This window comes from Haliotis rubra, unplaced genomic scaffold, assembly GCF_003918875.1.
Source record: "Haliotis rubra isolate DU_JTF1 unplaced genomic scaffold, ASM391887v1 Scf2293, whole genome shotgun sequence".
NCBI lineage: Eukaryota > Metazoa > Mollusca > Gastropoda > Lepetellida > Haliotidae > Haliotis > Haliotis rubra.
Window position 1 is genome coordinate 20580 of NW_025766329.1, and position 21628 is coordinate 42207.

Here is a 21628-nt window from a genome sequence, read left to right on the forward strand (position 1 = left end):
CTTTGAATGCAAATATTTATTCTTGGACTGGGAAGGAATTTGTTACATGCTACTTGTTACCTTATCTGTAACATATACTGAACAAAAGACACCACACATTCCACATAATGGAAGTGTTCGTTTACAAGCAAACATAATAGACATATTTTTCACTACTAAATATTCAAATAGTTTGTCTTATATCATTTGTTCAGTACAGTTTACAAGTAACATTGATCTTACATAAAACGTTTGGTACTATAAATAGTCAATACATTGTCTAGATCATTTTTCTGTAAGGGGTTCAATGGGTGTTGGAAGGCTGTGGTCTTAGAGACGTATGGCGTTGTACCTTCTCAAGGGACGTCTCTGAGAGGCGTTTGGCAAGGTCTGCAAAAGATGAAAGTATTGAAAAGATGCATGTTAGATGTTTCATTGTACTTGAACTATTTTTGAGTGACTTAATTTGTATAGATTTGTATCACATCATCTACTTTAGGACTTCTTTATTCATTCTTCATTTTCTCACACGAGGAACAATCATATAGCTTATAAACAAAATGACTAAACACGTGCTAATTGAAAATACAATTAAAGATATTAAAAAAGAGACGCAAAGTGCAGGGTGCATCATAAACATATTGTGCTACTTACTTTCATTTCACGATTGATCCTCGTTGTAGCATTGGGTGTCTGCCACAATGATGTTGGGATGTACTGAAAATAGGGAAAGAATCTTGTGTTATAACACAATGGACGGGTTCAAGAATGAGTGAAACGTTCATGCCAAAGTTATATGCCCGGGTACTATATACACCAAACATTTGGTAATACCCTTCACCGTTGAATATAATTGTAGAAAAAACCCACCGGTGTACATATAGGCTAGGTAACTTACTCTCTGGTAGATGTGGCTCTATGTACAACATGGTATGTTGGATGTGGCGCTATATACAACATAATATGTCAGAGGAGTATGCATTATACAACATGATAGATCAGATGTGATGCAATATACAATGAGATAGAAGGGATGTGATGCAATATACAGCATGATATGTCAGATGTGGTGCTTTAAACAATATGACATGTCGTATGTGATGCTATATACAGCGTGGCATGTCGGATATGACGCTATATGTAGCATGATATTTCGGATGTTGCGCTATGTACAACATATGTCGGATATGACTCCATATACAATACGATATGTCTGATATGGCGCTATATACAACATTGTATGCTTGGTACTGCGCTATGTACAGCATGATATGTCGGAGGTGCCGCAATATACAATACGATATGTTGGATGTGACGCAATATACAGCAGGAAACATCAGATGTGGCCCTATATTCAATATGATATGTCGGATATGGTGCTATATACAACATAATAGGTCGTATGATATGCTGTATACATTACGATATTTCGGATATGACACTATATACAACTTATGTTGGATGTTGCGCAATATACAGCGTATGTTGGATGGTACCCCATATACAATATGCTATGTCTGATATGACGCTATATACATCACTCTATGCTGCATGTTGCGCTATGTAAAACATGATATGTTGGATGTGGCATTGCATGCAACACCCTATACAGGCTGATATTTCACTGGTCTAACTATGTTACATCCTGGTATGTTGGATATCTGATTATGTTTCATGTATTTGTATATGTCATTATGTAAGGACCGTTTATGATGGAAGACTTGGGTTTCATGAAAAATAAAATAAATTAAAACAATTAAAAAACCAAAAAACCCCAAAACAAACTTACTCTCTGGTACGTTGCCTTGTCTGGAATGTATGTGTTGATTGCAGTCTTTGCCCTTTGAACATACGTCTGAATTTCTGGAAGTGTGTCCAGAGATTGAAGTGGGATAGGCAGGTATAAGTCTATCTGGATCTCTCCATGTTCAGGATCCCAAACTGTGACCTTGGACTTTTCCAGAAAGACCAATTGTTCCCTGTATTTCTGAACCTCCTCCTCAATCATCTCCTTGATGATCTCATAGATGCTCTGCAGGTGCTGCTTGAGGTTCTCCTCTACTTGCCAGTAGTTGTATGCCCACACACCCTGTAAACCAGTGATAGTTCATTGAAGCTGTTGCATTCATAAATTGTGTTGCCAGACTGATAAATTGAAAAGATAGGTTGCCTTGCACTACATAAAAACAATCTTGGACATAACATTTGGACTGACCTCTTGGTAAGCACCGTTTGTGAGGGAAAGCAGATGTTGGAGGTCGTCCCTCTTCATGATGTCTCCTAGGCGGGAGGTCATCATCTTCTGTGTGTGCTCTACAATTGCGCTGTACTTGCTGGGGATGTTAAGGTCCTGTACTTTGTTGGTAATGGCGTTGAGGTATTGCTGGTAGGTGTCAGCAACCTGAAGCCTGACAGTCGCCAATCGAGGATGGTTCTTCAGCTCTGTGAAAGATGCAGTATAAGGTAAAAATTAAATTGTCATGATGGTGGTGATTTGTACATTGATTTCGGAAGCAAAAAATCAAACATTCACAATAAGTTGAAATAAATTACCTGTAATCGAATTCTGCAGGTTGTTGTAATGATGATGATAAGTGTTCCTCATACTCTGCAGCTGTTCATCCAGTCCTGAGATCATCACCACGGTCATTCCAACAAGCTCATCCACACCACGCTACATTGAGAAATGAAATATTTTAAACATAACATATCAACGCCAAAGTAATCAGTCTCGATGATCTGTCAAAACAGATCTCTTTATGTAAAAAGGAAAATAGTCACGATACCCATTTGAATGGATCCCTGAAAATAAGGGATCACACCAGGAGTTCATGAAAAATGTAAGTTTGTAAGAGACACAAACCTTAAAGTTGGCGAGGGTTTCAGCAACAATGGCCTGATATTTTTGTCCGATGGGGAAGTTTGTCATCTCCTGCATGTATTCAGCCAGTTTCTGATTTGTGGAAGCAAACACTTCCTTTGTTGAAGTCACAAGGTCCTTGTATGCTTCGCTGAAGCAAAGAAATGTGCTCATGGTTATCAAAGTGTGCAATGTCTTTTTCGCGTTGTTAGCTTTAGACAATGCTATATTCCAAATATGACCATAAATTGATCCCACTATAGATATAAATGAAACCGCTGGTCGACTTACAATGTCTGACTGAAGTAATCTCCCATTGCTGCTATGTAGAAGTCATTACGGTTGTACATGCGCTTGATATCCCTCCTGATAGAGTCCAACTGTCTCTCTATGGAAGCCATCTCTGATTCCAACATGGTTAGGTAAGGAGACAGTTCCTTTTTGGCGACTTGTGCAATCCGGTGGTACTTGCCGGACAATTCCTGTCCCACAGACTCGTATACAGAGTGGAAAGAGGCCTTGGTATCTTGCCCATATGTCTCCACTGTCTTGGTCAAGTATCCCTTTAAAAACGCAAGAGTACTCATTTACAAAAATGGTATATTAAATCTGGAAAGTTTTCTTGTGACGAGTTTTGATTTTCAAACATTTCAATTTGTACACTTATTACATATGTTCTTCAGCATTTAATACCTGAACATCAGCGATCATCTGTGGCCTCCAGGATATCCTGGTATGGAGAAGACGGGATGTGTTGAGTCTGAGAGCAAGCAGACTGTCAGAAAGTCGACGAGAATTGTCCTGATGATAAACCTCAGCCTGCATGGCGCTTGAATTGACGTATCTGGCATTCATGTTCAGTGTCTTTCCAGGGTTGTCTGAAGTAGAATATGTTTCTGTTACAGTGCTATTTTGGCCTTTAAATTTGATGAAATGTTCATCATATATAAATAGATTTGAAAGGAAGGAGGATATTGCAGATCCTACCTAGGTCATAGTTAGTTTGGAAATCCACCATTCTCCTTTCGGTGTCAACAGTAAGGTGTGCTTGGACAATCTTGTCTCCATACATGTTCCTGATCTTCAGCTTGAAAGGAGTTTCCTCCATCTCACCAGAGAGGTCCATGTTCTTGATTGGGGTCTCCATCTATAAAAGTGGGAATTATATTACTTGATATCAAATACTTGATAACATCTTTGTCATGAATTTGTAATTATTACTTCATCTTTAGATTTGATTATGAGATAAATGTTAATACTAATGACGTATATATTGAGACATCATATCTATCATGTGATCCTAATGGCTAATGATTTTAAGCTTTGAGGATACTCTGAACAGTAAGGCTTCTCACCTGCAGCTGTATCTGCTTTCTCAGTTTGTTGATCTCGCCTCTGAGAGCAAAGTTCTGTCTTTCCCTTCTGGCTGTTAGGTAGGTGATTCCAGTTCCAGCAGATACTTTCTCGCTGGAGCTGCCGATGTGGGATGTAAGTTTGACGTCCACATCTGTATATGGGTGGCTTACGCCAACCACAAGACTGTAGTTGGTGTTACCCCATCCATAGGAAATATCATCCAGTCGAGATGTAAGTGTCAGGGTCTTTCGGGAGTCACTGGAGTAGGACAGTTGTGTTTTTCCATTGAAGACTGTCCTGCCATCATTCAGCAGCATTTCTGTGTCGATCTGGATGTTCTGAAGATCATTGACAACCGTTATGTTTTGTTCTAATTGTGTGTACAGAGCATTAAAGGGGTATTATTCATCATGACATTTTGTTGAGTTTAGTGAGTGAGTTTAGTTTTACGCCGCGACATTTTGTCTTGGTAATGAGCTCCAAACATCATGTTTGCATAAACTTTACAGTAAATATTGTGTTGAGTTCCTACCTTTCCAATAGAAGGAAGTCTGAGAGAGAGATCAGCCTGCTTATTCTTGTCACCAGGTGTGAAGACAGCTTTCATGCCAATCTTCTTTGTGTCATCTCGGTCTGCATCCCAGGAGAAGGCTCCATCCAGAGTTTTGCTTGCACCTGTCTGACTGTAAGACCCATCCATTTGGAGACTTCTCAGTGGGGATCCCACTTTGAAGGTGCCATCATACATCTTGCTGTTACGGCGGCTACGGTCCTTAACATCCACATCATAGAAAAGTTTGTGTCCTGCATCTTCATTCCAGATGAATTCTCCACGACTCTTTGTTTGGAGCTGTGAACTGAGGACATTTCCGATGATACCAACAGTGCGGGTGGGATGAATAAACTTGAGTGTCAGGTCTTTGTTCAGCAGGGACTGTCTGCTCCTGTCTGTCAGTGTGGTCTGGATTCGGATGTTGCTCTCGGGTTCATCTCTGTCCCAGTTGACAAACATCTCTCCATCAATGTTCTCATCAGCCATTTCCCCTGAAAGAGTCAGCTGCATTGGCCTTGGTTTCCTCATTGTGAATGTTCCCTGCTCCCTTGAACCTCGGGAGATCTCCATGTCCATATCCAGAATATTGTCACCATTGTAATCAGCTTCCAGCTTCTCTGTATATTTATCCGATCCTTGATGATGTTCAAACCTGAGAGCAGTCAATTTGGCAGCTTCAAATGGTGTAACCAGGGTCAGATCTGTTGTCAGTTCTTTCTCACTGTACAGATCAAGGAATTGGTAGGATCCATCAAAAGCTATTCTGTCTGTGGGACTCCATGTAGCCTCAATGTGAGATTGGTATTTCTGGTTTCTGTTGGTGTTGTGTAAAGCCAACTTGATGTTATCAGAAAGAGATATTAAACCTTCCATTTCTGAGAGGGATGTGTAACCGAAAGACGCTTCACCTGTGTGAGTACCGGTCATTGGAGTTTGTATTGTGCCTGTGGACCTGAACTTCCGTAGTTCACCAGCATGTGTCAAAGAGATTTCAGCAGAATCAAAGTTTTCAAATGGTGTTGAGATACGTGCAACTGCCGTGTAGGGCGTGGTAGACATGTCAGCAGTTGATTCAAGACCAAAGTGATTGCCATTTCCAGCATTCAGTTTGCTCTGTAGATTGTATCTGTCAGTTCCATGCTCAAATGATGTGGATGCAGAGAGAACCTCATATTGTCTGAAAGGTGTAGTCAGTTTGACTTCCACGTCATACTTTGGCGAAATTGTAGCATGGAGTTCTCCTGTAACTTTCTGTCCTTGTGCATACTGTACAGCAGCATTACAGTTGATTCCATTAGTTGTTGCAGCATGATCAATCTCAGCTTTTGTGAACTCGTAGCCTTGGAAAGGTGTAGTAATTTCTAAGCTACTTTCTAGACGATCAAGGTCATGACTGAAATGGTTGATTTTTGCAGTGATCTTTCTCCTATCCATGAACTGGACCATACTTTGAGAAGTAAAACGAGTCCATGTACCAGAATGGTCAAAAGAGAAGCCAAGGTTTCTGTATGGTCTGAATGGTGTTGCGATTTTGACCTGACCATGGATGTCGTCCAGTGCTCTGAACTCGGCTTTCACACTTGCTTTCCTCTGGTTGTAATCACCATTGATACTCATTTTCATATTCTTAAGTTCTCCTTCTTTGTGGAATTTGATATTTCCTGTCTGTCCAAGTCCCGCCAGATTGAAGTTAAATCCTGAGCTGATATCAATATCCCCATTTCTAAGCCGGAAGGATGAGTCCGAGGAGATGGAACCACCAGTGCCCATGCTGGCTGAAATCTGATTTTTGAAGTTGGTTGGTCTCCCACTGAAATCTACACGTGCAACAATATCTTCTGTGTATGGATTTCTGATGGATAAGTCAGTCAAGAGTCGCCTTGAACTGAAGACATTGTTTAGAGATGCTTCTAATGTTTCCTGTCTGATTCCAATGGATCCTTTAGCTTTGAGATTATTGATATCCCTTCCTTACTGTAAGATACCCTCATGCTCTCCAAGCCTTCAATGTTGCTGACTACATTCAGGTTACCGCTCATAGAACTACCAGTTTGGCAGTCAAATCTGCAGTGAGTGTCTTCCCAATAGCTTGCAGTTCCAGGTGACTCCTGCAGTTGCCAATAGGCCCATCGTGGGTGAAAATGATTCTGCTGGTTTCGAAGCTTCTGAAAGGAGTTCTCAGTGTAGCACTAATGTCTATTGTTGGTGACATCATGCCATTTACAGTCATCAGTACTTGTTGACGCTGACCATAGTTGACATCCATGGTGGAGCTAAGACGGCCATTCTTCAGTGAATGTTTGTACTCTGCAGATTGACTTTCATATCCTTGGAAAGGTGTTTTGAGTTCTGCGCTAGCTTGAATATGTGTCAGTCAGATTTTAAGAAGACGACTTTGCCTTCAACAACTTTTCCATCCATGTAGCGAAGATTTCCTTCAGTATTAAATCGTGATAACGATCCTGAGTGCTCAATGAAGCCTCCCACATTTCTGAAGTTCTGGAAAGGACTCCTGATCGTCACAGATGCCATGATTCTGTTCTTCAAACTTGCACTGAGATCTACTTCAAGTGTAGAATCTTTAATGTTAAGAAGTGCTGTAGATTTCAGATCAGTGAGATCCCCTTCCACTCCAATGGAACCTTTCATACTTTCATAACCAGGAATGTTTGTTGTGATAACGAGATCACCTTTTGTTGATCCTATGTTTGCAAAGTTGGTCTGTGCAGTTAGTCTGGTCTTGGCAAACTCAAGTTCTGCATTGTTTTTCATATTTCTGAGAGGGCCAGTGGAAGTGAAGATTGCTCTACTAAGTTCGAAGTCCCTGAAGGGAGTTTTGATCACAGCATTTACATTGATATCTCTGGCTGTATCTGCGGAGATGTCTGATGTAATCCTCTGTCCGTTGCCATAGGTGACTGCTGAGTTGGATTTAAAGTAATTGCTCCTGGAATCATGTCCATATTCGACGGTCATCATTTCATAGGAAGTGAAGGGTGTCTTCAGCTCGGCACTTGTTTTTATCTGCCTGTATCCATTATTGAAGAACTTAATTTTACCCTCAATTGTTTTGCCATCCATGTAACGGAGCATTCCTTCGCTATTAAAATCATTCCAGTTGCCTGTGTGTTCAATGACAATGGCTGTGTCTCTAAAGTCACTGAAGGGGGTTCTAAGAGAAAGGCTTCCTCTGATGTCTTGTGCAATTCTACCTGTGACATCGGCTTGAATGGTGGAATCCTTCAGGGAGGCTGAAGCAGTACCTCTAAAGTTCTCGCTGCTTCCCTCCTTGTTGAGAGATGCCTTGACCACTTCCATACCCTCGATGTTAGTGATGATGGAGAGACTGGCTCTGGTGGACGTTCCGTGTTCAAATGATGAATCTGCAGTGACTGTATTGCCCAGGATTTCCAATTCCGCATGACTTGTGCAGCTGACAATAGGCCCAGAATGAGTAAACATAAGTTTATTGTTTTGGAATCTGTCGTAGGGTGTTTGAACAGTTAGATCAAAGCTGATCTTAGGTGATGTTTGGATATTAAGATCAGATGTAATTCGTTGTCCACGTCCATAGAGAACGAGAGCATTTGATGTCATTTGAGAATCATCCATTGAATGGCGGTATTTGAGAAGGGAAGATTCATATCCCAGGAAGGGAGTCTTGATTTCTGCTTTGGTATCAATATGAGCCAGGCCAGATTGCCAGAAAGTCAGGGTGCCCTCCAGAGACTTGCCATCCATGTACCTGATAGTGCCTTGACTTGTAAACCTCTGCACGTTTCCAGAATGTTGAAGAGAGAGTCCAATATCTTTGTAGTCTTCAAATGGTGTCTGCATGGTGAGAGATCCTTCATATTTGCCATCAGTCTTAAGTATAAAGGACACATCAACTTGTTCATTGTCCAGAATTCCAGTTGCTTTGGCGTTCATGTCACTAATGTAGCCTTCTTTGTGAAGCTTGAGTCCAATGTTTCTGCTCCTCCAATCTCTTGTGAAGGCAAAGTTGGTAGATACATCTATCAATGGATACCTGAAAGTGAATGCTGATTCTGAGTTGAAGGAGTGTCGTGATCCAACAGCTCCAGATACCTTAGTTGAGAAGCTTCTTAGTTGGCCATCATGATCTATGCCAAATTTGATGTTCTCCGAAAAGGGGGATTTGACAAGAAGTGTTGTGTCCAGGCGTCCATTGGAAAATCTGTTCTGGCCAGAGATGTCAATTGTTTGATCTCTTCCATAGGTGATGATGATACCGCCTCGTATGTTATTCCAAAGGCCACGTTTGTTAAGTGAAACTTTAGTTTCTTCCATGCCATTAAATGGTGTCTTGAGTGTGAATGTCCCAGTTGATCTAAAGCCATGACGGAAATCAAGGTCGACTTCTCCAGTTTTCCTTGTCATTTGAATTTCTCCGTGACTCTTGAAATCATCCCAAGTGCCCTCATGTCTGACAGATAGCTTGTTGATTTCATAACCATGGAAAGGTGTGGTGATGACCAGACTGCCATCATATCCCTTTGCCCAGTTCAGTTTCAGATCGCCAGCCAAGTTGCTGTCAGACGCAAACGTAACATCAGCATGTGTTTGTAGAGAGCGTCTTCTGAGAGCATGTTTTAGGGATGCACTCATGTGTTCCATGTTTTCAAATGGAGTCTTGATGGTGACGTCCATGATAATGGGGGTTCCAAATGCATAGACAGCATCAAGGCTAACAGTTTTCCTTGGATAGTATTCTGTTTCAATGTGTGAGCGTCTCCCTTGCCTGTAAGTTCACTGCTGGCAAACACCTGCACGTACTGATAGTCAGGGAATGGAGTATCTATCCTCATCTTTCCATTCATGTCGTCGAGGTTCCAGTTCAAGATCCCAGCAAAGTTTCCCAAAACAGGAGTGATAGCAAAGTTAGCTTTGCTCATGAAGTTCTCCTGCCACCATCGTATGAAAGTGCTGCCTCAAAGATTTGTAGTCATCAAAAGGCGTCTTCAGTGTTGCCCGATAATTGTTCAGGGTGTCAGGAGTAATGTGTGCTTCAAATTCAAAGGCCTTTCTGATGTCATAGCTGAAACTACCTCTTGATATCAAATCAGATCCTTCCCTCTTATGAGATGCCTTCAAGACAATGTCTCTGAAGTTTTCAAAAGGACTTGTCATCCGTAGACTTGTTTCAATATTCTCTTTAGATGGAGCAGCAAAGGAACCATCAAGCGACATTTTGTTATATGGAGACCATTCTAATTCAGCATGTCCTGAAAGTGGATAAGTAAGATAGCGAGCACTTATCTTCCCTTTGAGGTCGGTCACAGGTGATGCCAGTGTAAAGTCCGACTCTGTTTGCCCATCAGATCTAATGTAGTTGATTCCTGCTGACCCAATAATATCCTCTCCTTGCTTGATGTTAGAGGAGTGGCGGATAAAACCTCTTCCGTGTTCATGGTCAAGGTTGATGTCAAGACTGCGGATTGGTTTCCATGGAGTTTCAATGGTTACTCCTCCCAAGGCCTTTGTTCTGGTGGTTGAAGCATGGTTTCCAAATATGTTGACAAAGATGCGTCGGCCCCTGCCCCATTCGGTTGTCATTGTACTTTTCACGTCATTGTGAGTATTCCTGTGTTGCCAGTTGTTGGTGAACCGGTAGCTTGGAGAAGAGAGTGTGAGCTTACCGGTGTTTTGGAACTGCCATCCAGATCTTGCATGGTCCATATCCAAATCATAGGTGTATTGATCGCCATTGACATCCAGAGCAATGTCAGTCACAAACTTTCTGAAATCATCATTGTGAGAAAGACGTAGATTAACAGCTCGCATTCCCTTGAAGTTGGACTTGAAATTCACGGTACCCTCAATGTCCCTTTTCTGGTCAGTGCATCGGTTCTCCCCAGTCAAAATGAGCTTGGCATTCTTTCCCTCTAAGCTTCCCTTAATGATGGTGTTAAGAGAAGTTGTCATTCTGTGATCTATTTCGGTGCTGAACCTTCTGTATCCTTTGAAAGGGGATGTTCCTGTGATAGTCAGGTCAAGGTTTCTTACAGAGAAGGGTTTCTTCATGCTGACAGCAGAAGAGATCTGATTTTTCTTTCCACCCCAGGAGAGTTGCATTGAGGAGCCATATTTCTTGTCATTGTTGTCACTACTGGCCTGGGCCATTAGATCTTCATATCCTTCAAACGGGGTCTTCACTCTCACAGAACCATCAAGTGACTGACCACTTCGTGTTTGGACCTTTTTGAAGGATGTATCTACTTTGATCTTCTTGTCAGTGTCCCAAGAGACATCAGCACGTGTAGTATACTGTTGGCCACTAGCATGTTTGATATTGAACTCCACATCTCTGGTTGGGTATTTCATTGCAACAGTGGAAGCAAAGTTGCCAGATGACTTGAGGTTGAGTTTTCCTGTGAGGAGGAATCTCCTGGAAATGTCATGTCAGCATCCCACTTAGCATCAGCAGAGCCCTCGTATGTGACACCTCGCCTTCCACCCTCGACCTGGAGAATGACATGTCTTGTGGGGTATGTAATGTCCATGCTCCACTTGGCACTTGGCGTCTTGGAGTATTTATAGCCTGTGTTGATTCCATAAACCTCACCAGCATAATCGGCCTGTGCAGAAAGCTTGAGGTCCTTGTTGTTCAGGTTAGTGGAGGCAGTCAGTTGGATTGGCTGGATGTAATGTAGCTTGATGTCAGATTTCACCTGGTGGGCTGCATCTCTCTGTCTTTGTAGGTTGTTACCATAGTAGATTTTTCTTTGTCCATGAAGAAGGTCATGGAGTGTGTGTAGTCTTTCTTGGACTGGATTAGATCAGTCTTCAGATGGAGTTCTTTGCCTGGATAAGAAAGCCTTGCTTCACCCAAAGATTCAGTGTCTTCTTTCCACTATTTCTCAGATTGAGAGCAGCATCAATTGTATTTCCTTTGCCATAGCCAAATGTCATGGTGGAATTCAGATTGCGACTGTCTTGGATATGCTTTCCTTTCAGGCTCAGTTTCACATCCTGAAACAATAATGAATGCAACCATGAAGTAAACCTGAAGAAATTGTTATGTAGGTGATGAATATGTATGGTTTATAACAATGATACAATGTGCCATTATTTGTTAAGTGTAGTTGATTCTTAGTTATGTGTGCGACCTTATAGCTATGTTAGGTACGATCAAATGGCTCACCAGTGGTCCCACAGTAGTTTTCATTGTGTAGTCAACTTTGGCTTTGGACCCAACGTCATGGTTAACAAAGAGCATAGCCTGTGATCTGACGGGAGGAATCTTTGGATTTAGGTCCATATCGGAATGTTGCACCAACTTCTGTGTGTTTGTTGTTGTGAGAGAAGTCAAGATCCGTGAAGAAATTGACCTCAGGGAATCTCTTGTCTTCGAAGTTTCTGTAAAAAACATTATCCTGTGTACACACATGACACCTGATTTTACAAAGTAGCATTTACTATTACTAGGGTTGTGATACCGGTTCGGTGAATAAGAATTTGATGTATGAATGTTTACTTACGTGTTCAGCTGGTAGTTCCAGAGGGACTTGGCGCTACGATCAGTGTATTTAGAGCTGAATGTGATCTTGTCCTTTTGATACTTCGGATCTTAGGCAGATTGTAGTCGAGAGTTAAAAAGGTGCTGACTGTGCTCGTCTTGGTCATACGTTGCCACTAAGCTTGGTGACCAGGAAACGGGAAGAAAGTGTTACACTTCCGCTGTACTTGTTCTTAGAACCACCTGTCTTCTTGATGTCACCTGATTTGGACATACATGGCCGTTGAATACATTCATAAGTGATATGATGTTTACTTGAAACAACATTTGATACTGTGTTTAATATGTTGTTATTTGAAATATAATAATTTGCAACAACAAACTGACAAGTCATTGAAACTTAAGGTTACCTGGTGAAGAGTGAATTTCTTATATAAACGTGTTGTGATTGTAAAATTGTTGGCATTCCTAGCCATTCCTAACTTAAGTTTCCGTAATACTTACATTTGAAGAGTGATTGGTTTTGTCCAAGACCTTGTGTACATCCAGAGAGACACCACCCTTGAGTGATTTGCCCTCTTTATAGTCTCCTGATCCAGAGAGAGGGACTTATTGAAGTTTGGGGGTCTTGATTGTTAATGTTGGGATGACTTTGATGATGGACTTCTTCCTGCCACTGTTCTGGTACACCAAACCAGCCTCGAGAGAAAGTGGTCTGCTTTGGAGCAAGGCTGAAGGTACCCATCACACTCTTCTCAATTTTCGAGTTCAGTAAGGCAGCTGCAAGATGGATTGCAAAAATTCACTCTTCACAAAACGCCAACTGCTGGATTCAACGCTTATCATTGTGTTAAATGTATATTTCAGGCTGGCATATTAAACACAGAGCCATCAACAAGCAAACATCATATCGCCCTTGAGCAATTCAACGACCGTATGATCGGAAGCGGGCATCAGAACGAACAATACGCTGGAAGATAACACTTTTCTTCCCGTTCCTGATCACCAACAGTCGGCGAACGGCACCTTTCGACTTGTCTGCCCAGATCGAAACTCAAAAGGTTAAGATCACATTCGCTCTAAACGATCGCAACGCCAAAAACCAGGCTACCAATGGCGGCTATTCATACATCAGAACATCTGGCACCACAATAATAGTAAATGCTTACTTCGCCAAAATCGGTGACACAGAGATGTGTTTTTACGAAGCTCGAACAAAGAATTCCTGGTCATTCTTCGCAGATGCTGACTTCTCTACGCAACAACAAACACGAAGCTGGGGCTATGGAACCACAAATCGAAGATCGAGATCTTCTTTCTTTGATCAGTTGACCACAATGAAAACTGCTGTGGACCTTTGGTGACTTTGATCAAACGCCTGCTGCCAACTTTATAAGATCTTCCAGAATCGGCTTACGCCGAAAAACCAATAACGTGTCATTGTTAAACCATACATGTCATCACCTACGCTGCTGTTTCTTCAGGTTACTTTCATGATTGCGTCTGTTGTTTCGGAGATGTGGCGCTGACGCGAAAAGGAAAGCATAATCTATCGCAATCTTCACCGTGACGTTGGCTATGTGCAAAGCTACGGTGATGCTGCTCTCAGTCTGGCGCGAACTGAGGTGGCTGAACTTTTGTCCGGTAGAAGCTTTCCGTCTGAAGACGATGTCCGATCGAAAAGACTACGCACTCCATGGAGCGCTATTTCATCGAGACGAAACGTAACGACTACGGAGCGGAGACTACCGAACGAAGTGACGTCAGCTGCCGGCAATCCGACTGCTCCGCAACGAACGGCTGGGGACTCAACTGCTGCTGAACCGATTATGCTGGTGAACGACCATCTCGAGACGCCAGTGCTCCAGTGAACGTGAACGACCACATACCCACAAGACTCGTGTCGTCTCCGGAACAATCACGCTGGGCTCGACAGTTTTATTTCAGAGATTCACCACTCGCGGCTCAACCTCAGTCATCTGGCTTTGCTCCCACTTCGGCTATCAGAAACGGCAACGGCCTGCGATAACGATAATCGGAGTTTTGACGGAAAGATCAGGTGAATGCGTCGCTCGAGGTCGAAGCAGTGGTCGTCACCCGATGATTTCTGTTGACCCGTTTGAAAGTCTGGTATGGCTTTCAATGCAACTCTCCTGAAGTGAAAGAAAATCGAATATAACTACCCTTTGTCGTAAACCGCTATGCGAAACGACTGTCGCAGCATCACACGAAGATTCGCTCCGCGAAATAGATCTGAAGATGTTTTAACTTTCTCTTAACACCATCATGAAGAGAGCTGGAAATGCCGAGGAAGAACCGCGACGAGAGACGTGAGGCGCGTCGAATTTCAGGCTTTCGGGGCTCAAACTCTGCGATAACTTTCACAGTGATTTCGAAAGTTTCGGCGCTTTCTGGTCGATCAGCGCTTCCACTTATGTTTGGATATGGTTTCATGCAGACAACGGTTCAAACACCGTGGCTTCCTCTTCTCCAAACACCGGTCATAACAACTGGCAGAATTCACAATGACGTGGCCTGCGATGACGGCAATGAAGAACGGCTATCATCTTTAATCGCTATATTTGAAACGTCCGCCAGTACGGAGTCGCCATTGAAACTCCGTGAAGGCTTCAGTCACGTCATCGACGCTGACAACACGGAAAACATCGCCGCTCCTGGCGGCCAGGAAGGAAGAGATGGTCGGCCAGACTCTGATGAACGGCGAAATAAGACTTTTGCTGGCGTACCGTGACCGACTCAAAAAGAGACCAGTTAACTATAACGCATCCGCTTTCGGACATGTAAGCGATGATTTCGCTGCTGCTCCATCAGAAAAGAATGTTGGTGAAGTCTTACGGTGTTTCAGAAGTCACCACGAAACTTCGAAGAATCTGATTTGATATCCGGAAGGAAGTTTGGCTGCTTTGAAATTTGGCACACGACCTCGCCTAACTGCGCGACTGCAATGTTTGGGAAACTTTGCTGAATGAGATAGCTACTTCCATTCCTGACTATCGTACGTGCCGAGTCGACGTCGAACGACTGAAATTTACTGGCGAAAACTGTTGGCTTGATAACGTCTCCTTTGGGGCTTTATTATCATGGACGTCACTACCATTTGGCATGGAGCATGGTCTAAAACGACAACAACAAAGACGCTCTACTAATCGACGAAACGTCTGAACGAAAGTGCTGATAAACGTCTGGTCATCTCCATGTTATGAAATCAACGAAGCTGTCGAGCATGGCTGAGACTGTTCAGGTCGAAGCTGTTTAGGCGAAGTCGACTGCCATTTCGTCGCTGTACGATCGGCACAGGACGACTCCAGTGCCATTTAATGGCATGGAAGCAAAGTTTCGCAACAAGCATTGACGGGCGATAATCATCTTATGAAGAGATCCGGAAACGAACCGATCTCTGGCAGGGTGAATTTTCAATGAACGCACCAGACCTGGCGCTTCCGGAAATCCTTTCCGATAACGCTCAAAATTTGGCATAGTCATGATGGCGGCAAACTGCTCGGCAGGCTTATCGCAGGCTGTTGGATCGTCTCATTCAACTCGAAATCGCTTCGGAAGCGGCTCAAGAAGGCCGGAGAACGCAAACGATGAATAACTAAAAAGGCATTAGTGTTTATGGTACTAACAACTGGAATACGGGCCAATGTTTCAAGTTGATATTGATCTTTGAAGACTGTTAACTTATATGAAGGATCTCACCATGAGCACCATTTGAACTTATGTTGACTCTGCTCTTCAGCATTCTGAAACGATGCAGAACTGAAATCCGAACTATCGCTGCATGGATGAAGGAGAACGACACTCTGTTACCAATGCCGAAACGAGATGGACAATTTCAAACTGCATTCAATAATTATTCTCAAAATGACGTCGGAAATATACTCGTTCTCTAGGACGTGGTTAACATTATCGATCTTAATATCAAACATCACCTAAGATCGGCTTTGATCAACTGTTCAACACCTACGACGAATTCCCGGAAACAATAAACATGTTTGCTTTCGTTCTGAGCTTACCATTGTCGGCTGCTGTCATCGCGGTGTTATGCGAACTAATCATTGTACCGGAGATTTCAAACCGGTATCATCGCCAACATCGAGAATATGAGTAGTCAGGCGATAAACAGGAGAAGCGGCGAAAGAACGAACGCTTCGGATTCCGCCATTAACCGATGTCACGGAATGCGTGCACCAGACTGTCGAAACGCTTTCAGAACCTTCGGTGAACTTCAGAAGACACGGCCATTATCGTTGGTTTACACAGGCAATAGTGTTGCAACTGGCGAAGAGATAACCAGTTATGGATATTTAGGCTAATTGGTAAAGTAGGACTGTTTCAATGTACCGAGGCGAATGAAACGAGATTAGCCGAACGCCACTCTGATGATGGGTCGAGAATGGACGGCGGGAACATACTATGACGGCAGACGGATTCATCGAGATCTCGCGAATACGGGCAATATCGGTATCAATGGCTCCTTTCGCTTAGTAAACGTCTTCACTCACTGACCTATAAATAATGGGATCAACAATAAACAAACATTCTGTTATGGTAATGAGAAAGGTTCCATTGAAGGGATCTCGCGATGCGAATCTACGGCACCTAACTAACATTAAAGACTACTGCGCTGGTTTGGGGTCGTGATAATCTGTCTTTTTCAGGAGCTTCGAAATGATGAGAACAAATTGAGCACTTTCGAGATCTTGTCTGATTTAATACTGATCTTTCGCTACATGGATGGAAGAGACGTTGAACGAAATCTTCTTCTTAAAATCTGGTTGTTGCTATTCGAAACTTGGCGCAGAACTCGTTTACTGCTTTCCAGGATATCTTGAAATTGAGCATTCGCGTGGCGTCTTCTTCCGCCGTAGTCGGCTATGGTCGGCGTCGACAATGCTTTGTTAGTATTCGCCAAACGTGGACATTGGTGCTACGCTGAACTTCCTTTCGGCTTCGAAACCAGTAATCTGCGCCGCGATGAACTTCAACCAACGACTTTGCGGGGGCACTGGAACTACCGAAGCTTATTGAGGAAGACTCGCGAACGCAGAAGCACTATGACGGCTGAATCGGTCGGCAACATTGAGACGAACAATCTTTACAATCAGGGAAGGGGATCATCAATAATCTCGAAGCTAAAGGAATATCAGTGAATCGAACGGAAAACATTAAATCAAACAATATTTCGGTTTGACTCTTGACTTTATCCATCAATCCGCTTAAGAAGACGCGTCGGCAGATTGGAGACTTCAACCAACTTCCGGAAACGTCGAGACTCGACCACGGCGCAATGATTTATCTTCACTACGACTTTCATCCTTCTGATAAAGTTAACTTCGGCGAACTTTGAACGGGAAAATATCAAGTCGAAGGGCAAAACCAATGAGAAAATGATGTCAATATTTAACCGAGAGAAAACGAATATTGAAGTTCAGGCACTGGGCGACATCCTTTCGCTGCGAGCATGACTAACGAACGTTCTGTCACGTAATTATGGTCGATTCATGGACAGGAAGATCTGCGAAATCGACCATTTCGATCATGACATGATCGACATTACCACTTTCAGGCTACAGTTCACAAAGCGAGATTGATCGTGCTGCAACAACAATCGAATCAGCTATTATTACGTACGGCCGTAAAGGTTGAAAGGATACGGGGCGACTCCGTAACGCAATTTCGCCAATATGACATTGAATCCAGGCGACTTTACACCTTTCGAATTTAATAACGAAGGTTCATCCATCTGCGACGAATTGTTTTGGTCGTCGGAAGGTAGAGCTGAATCTTGAAACAACGTCGCACGGTCTTTATTAACTGGACCGTATCGCCAACACCGACGTTCTGCAGAATCTTGTTATAACTGTTGACCGGTCATTTAATGTTTGACCTTCACGGGTAATAACCGTTATCTATGGAAGGTTTAATATCTTTCTGTTAACGGTTGACACCTGGCGCAACAACCGAAGCCGCCAATCATTGACGAGAATAACTACGATGGTCTACCGAACTGAAAAAAGACTTGTTGAATCACGACCCTGATTTACCATTTGAGCTTCTTAATGCTGCTCTCGGGCTTTGACCACAATGATACATTTGTATTCACCAGACTGAACGAAGATCTCCGAGGTGTTCATTCACAATTTTGACTGCTTTCGGGGAAAGCGTAGCCCGATAATGGAGAATCGGCTTTGCGGGTATCCAGCTGCGGGCAGGAAGCAGACATTTGGTGGCATTCATCCCGCCGCCAACGCAAAAATTAGTGAAGGGGTACCAGTACTGGCACTACGCTTGATATTGGCCATCCGACCGAGCGCCGAAGAATGGGGATTCTTGTCGGGCGGGCTTCACGCGGTGAAATAACGAGCTCGACTTTCCTTCTGATGGCACTTCGCCAAGCTTCGGCTTATCTTCGTGACCTGCCGCTTTGAAACGCGGCGGTTTGATAAATGATGCTTCGGGAACGTCGAATGGAACGCGAAAATGCTGCTGAATGATGGCGGACGACAACCGATGAAACACAACTTTAATCCTTTCGGATGATTATTTTCAACTTGTCTTTGTGATTTGTGGCTTCACTACAGTGGATAAAACTTTTGTCATCGTACGGCTTCCGGCGATATCTGCTGAGTGGAGAATCACTGCTGGCTCGAAGGAAGACGAGGCTCGAAGGCAATCTTCTTTACTGTCTGGCCGACCAGGATATCGCATGATATGTGATGATGTCAATATACTTCCGTCGTGGCGACATCTCATAATCAAATCTTCCAGATATTAACTATTGGAAATTCATGACGAATGACCATCAGCGATGTCAATGTGCTATTCCCCGCGTGGAGACTGACCAGGCATGGTTCTGGTGAATGAATTTGAAGATCAGGTATGTAATGGTTGGTGATCAGCACACTGCCCGCTGACCCGACGCAGCGATGATTGATTTCCAAACTGACCGCGAACTGTTTGTATCCTCTTCTTTCAATCTATATTGTATCTTCGACGAACGTTTCATCGGGGCCAGGCGAAAATAACGCTGTGAAACGCATATTTTTACTTCGAGCAACCCTGGTACTGAACAGATGCCGAATACTCAACATCATCCGGACGAATACTCGTCGGTCGCTATCTCGTTTATCCGTCTTCTCCATGCCGGGATAATCCTGGAAGACGGAGAATAAATGATGTTCGGGTGACTGATATAGCGATAGGTGTGCAGAATAGGCGTCAAAGGCATCTGAAAACCGATTTTTGTAAGTAATGCTCTGCGTTTTTAAAGGGATAGCAACCAGACGAGCAGACTTTCAGGCCTCTTTCCACTTCTGTACTGAGGAATGCTGATGGACGGGAAACCGATCATTCACCGGATTGCTGAAGTCGCCAAGGAACTGTCCTTGCTAACCATGTTGAGTCGAAGATGGCTTTCCATCAGAACTCTATCGGGAGGATGTCAGCATTGTTAACGGCAATGAGAAGAAATTGCTCCGGTCGAACGATGAAGTCGACTTCCAGCGGTGTTTGTTGCTTAATCTATAGTGGGATCAATTTATCGGTCATCCCAGATAGCATTGTCTCAAAGCCAACAATGCGGGTATGCTGCTGTCAACCATGGTATTTCTTTGCTTCCGGCAGCATACAACGACTTCGGAAATGTTTCCTTTCCTGTTTGAAACTGTCGGAAGATGTTTATCGGGTAAAATATCGAATACGACGATGCTGAAACCCTATATCAACGCACCAGGTTTTGTGTCTTACAAACTTGCGTGCCATGAACTTCGGGGTGATCGCTGTTTCATTGATCCGACAAATGAATAATTTCATATAAAGGTACGACGAATGCATCGGGCTTCGGCATTCGATGCCAAATATTTCGTTCAATAATGGCGATGACAATGAACTGTTGAATGACCGTGGTGATGTTCGGAGCTGAATGATGGCTGCAATATGAGAACTGCTATCATCATCATTACAACAATACTGGAGCTCGATTACAGGCTGTTGTTTATTATTGAATGTTGATCCAATCATCGGCGCAATCACCGCCATCATGTTTTGGTACGCCCATACCACCGAGCTGAAGAACCATCCTCGATTGACGACGAGCTTTCGATTGCTGACGCCTGCCAACAACTCAACGCCGATACTGCCAGGACAACGGCTCAACAACTGCAACTGGTATTGAACGAAGGCTAAATCGAGGACGACCTCCAACATCTGCTTTCTGAAGCGCGGTAGCCCACCGGAAGGTCGTCAATGTTGTAATCCCAGATGAACGCATGTGGTGCTGAACCTTCCCTATCTTTCGATTTATCGATCTGTGGCATTGCTGGAATGCAACGGCTTCAATGAACATCGCTGATTTTGAAGTAACGATGAACTTTAACTACTGGCCGAAACGGAAGAACGGCAGCAAAGGCATCTATGGATCAACCGAGAATGATTGAGGAACAATCCAAGACGGTTGAGATCTGGTATGGAAGATCGAATGAACATACCTGCCTATCCCAGCAATCTCTGTACTCCTTCGAACGCCAGGGGCAGACTGCAATCGTACGCTTACATTCGAACGAACGGCATTACTGAAGTAGTTTGTTTGAGTTTGACATTTTCATGAGCAGGTCTTCCGTAAACATTTGCTATTGACATATACCGTGGTACTCAGTCGAATGTCGGCGCTGGATGTAACATGGTTGAACCGGTAATCTTCGTACCAATGAAGTGTTTATACAATGCCACGTCAACGCATATCATGTTTTTTACGCAGCATGCGTAAGTGATGACATATGGCGTCATCGGCATGGCACGACCTTTAATGAATTTGCCATCAACATGCGCTGTTTATCATGCGCGGCATCAAACATCAGTTGGCCGCTGCTGGTCGTATCGAAATATCGTAATGTATACGGCATGTCATACGACTATGACGGCGTATGGCGCCGCCATCCGGCATATCATATTGACAGGGGCCGTATCGATGTTTCAGCATCATCAAACGACCGACTTCCGACATATCAAATAACGTACGGTATAGCTGTCGACGTATTGTTGACGCTGGCATCCGAATAATATTGCTTTACGCCAGCGTCATATCCGGCGTATACGCTGTATATAACGTCGTACGACGTAATCTTGTTTTAAACCATCTGATCGCATCACAATAACGCCATCAATACCATCGCATCCTGATCATCATTTATATCGACAACCATGTTGACGTATATCATACCATCAACATACCGTACGCATCAGGCCATCTCACCAGGCGCTTCACGCCGGTGGGCATTCAACGGTGGTATTACCAAATGTTTATTGCCGAATATTTTGACGTGTTCGCCATTCGGTGTTGTTGTAACGCGTTCTTTCTATTTCGTGCATCCCCGGCGTC

General features: G+C 43.4%; 1 protein-coding gene and 1 long non-coding RNA gene across 2 annotated transcripts; both read right to left on the reverse strand.

The window, feature by feature from the left end:
- Window position 1: 1 nt before the first annotated feature.
- LOC124277891 lies at window positions 2-11161 on the reverse strand. Its single transcript, XM_046713619.1, has 13 exons — window positions 9700-11161; window positions 7130-9510; window positions 4728-6718; window positions 4195-4533; window positions 3827-3986; window positions 3533-3717; window positions 3131-3402; window positions 2843-2990; window positions 2533-2653; window positions 2195-2421; window positions 1769-2068; window positions 634-696; window positions 2-369 (listed from the first exon to the last, which is right to left on the reverse strand). The coding sequence occupies exons 1-13, from the start codon at window positions 11091-11093 to the stop codon at window positions 310-312; spliced, it is 7641 nt and encodes a 2546-aa protein (XP_046569575.1). The 5' UTR covers window positions 11094-11161; the 3' UTR covers window positions 2-309.
- A 455-nt stretch (window positions 11162-11616) lies between these two features.
- On the reverse strand, window positions 11617-11981 carry LOC124277892. Its single transcript, XR_006898935.1, has 2 exons — window positions 11914-11981; window positions 11617-11741 (listed from the first exon to the last, which is right to left on the reverse strand). It is a non-coding gene; the product is annotated as an uncharacterized LOC124277892 (long non-coding RNA).
- Between the last annotated feature and the right edge of the window lie 9647 nt (window positions 11982-21628).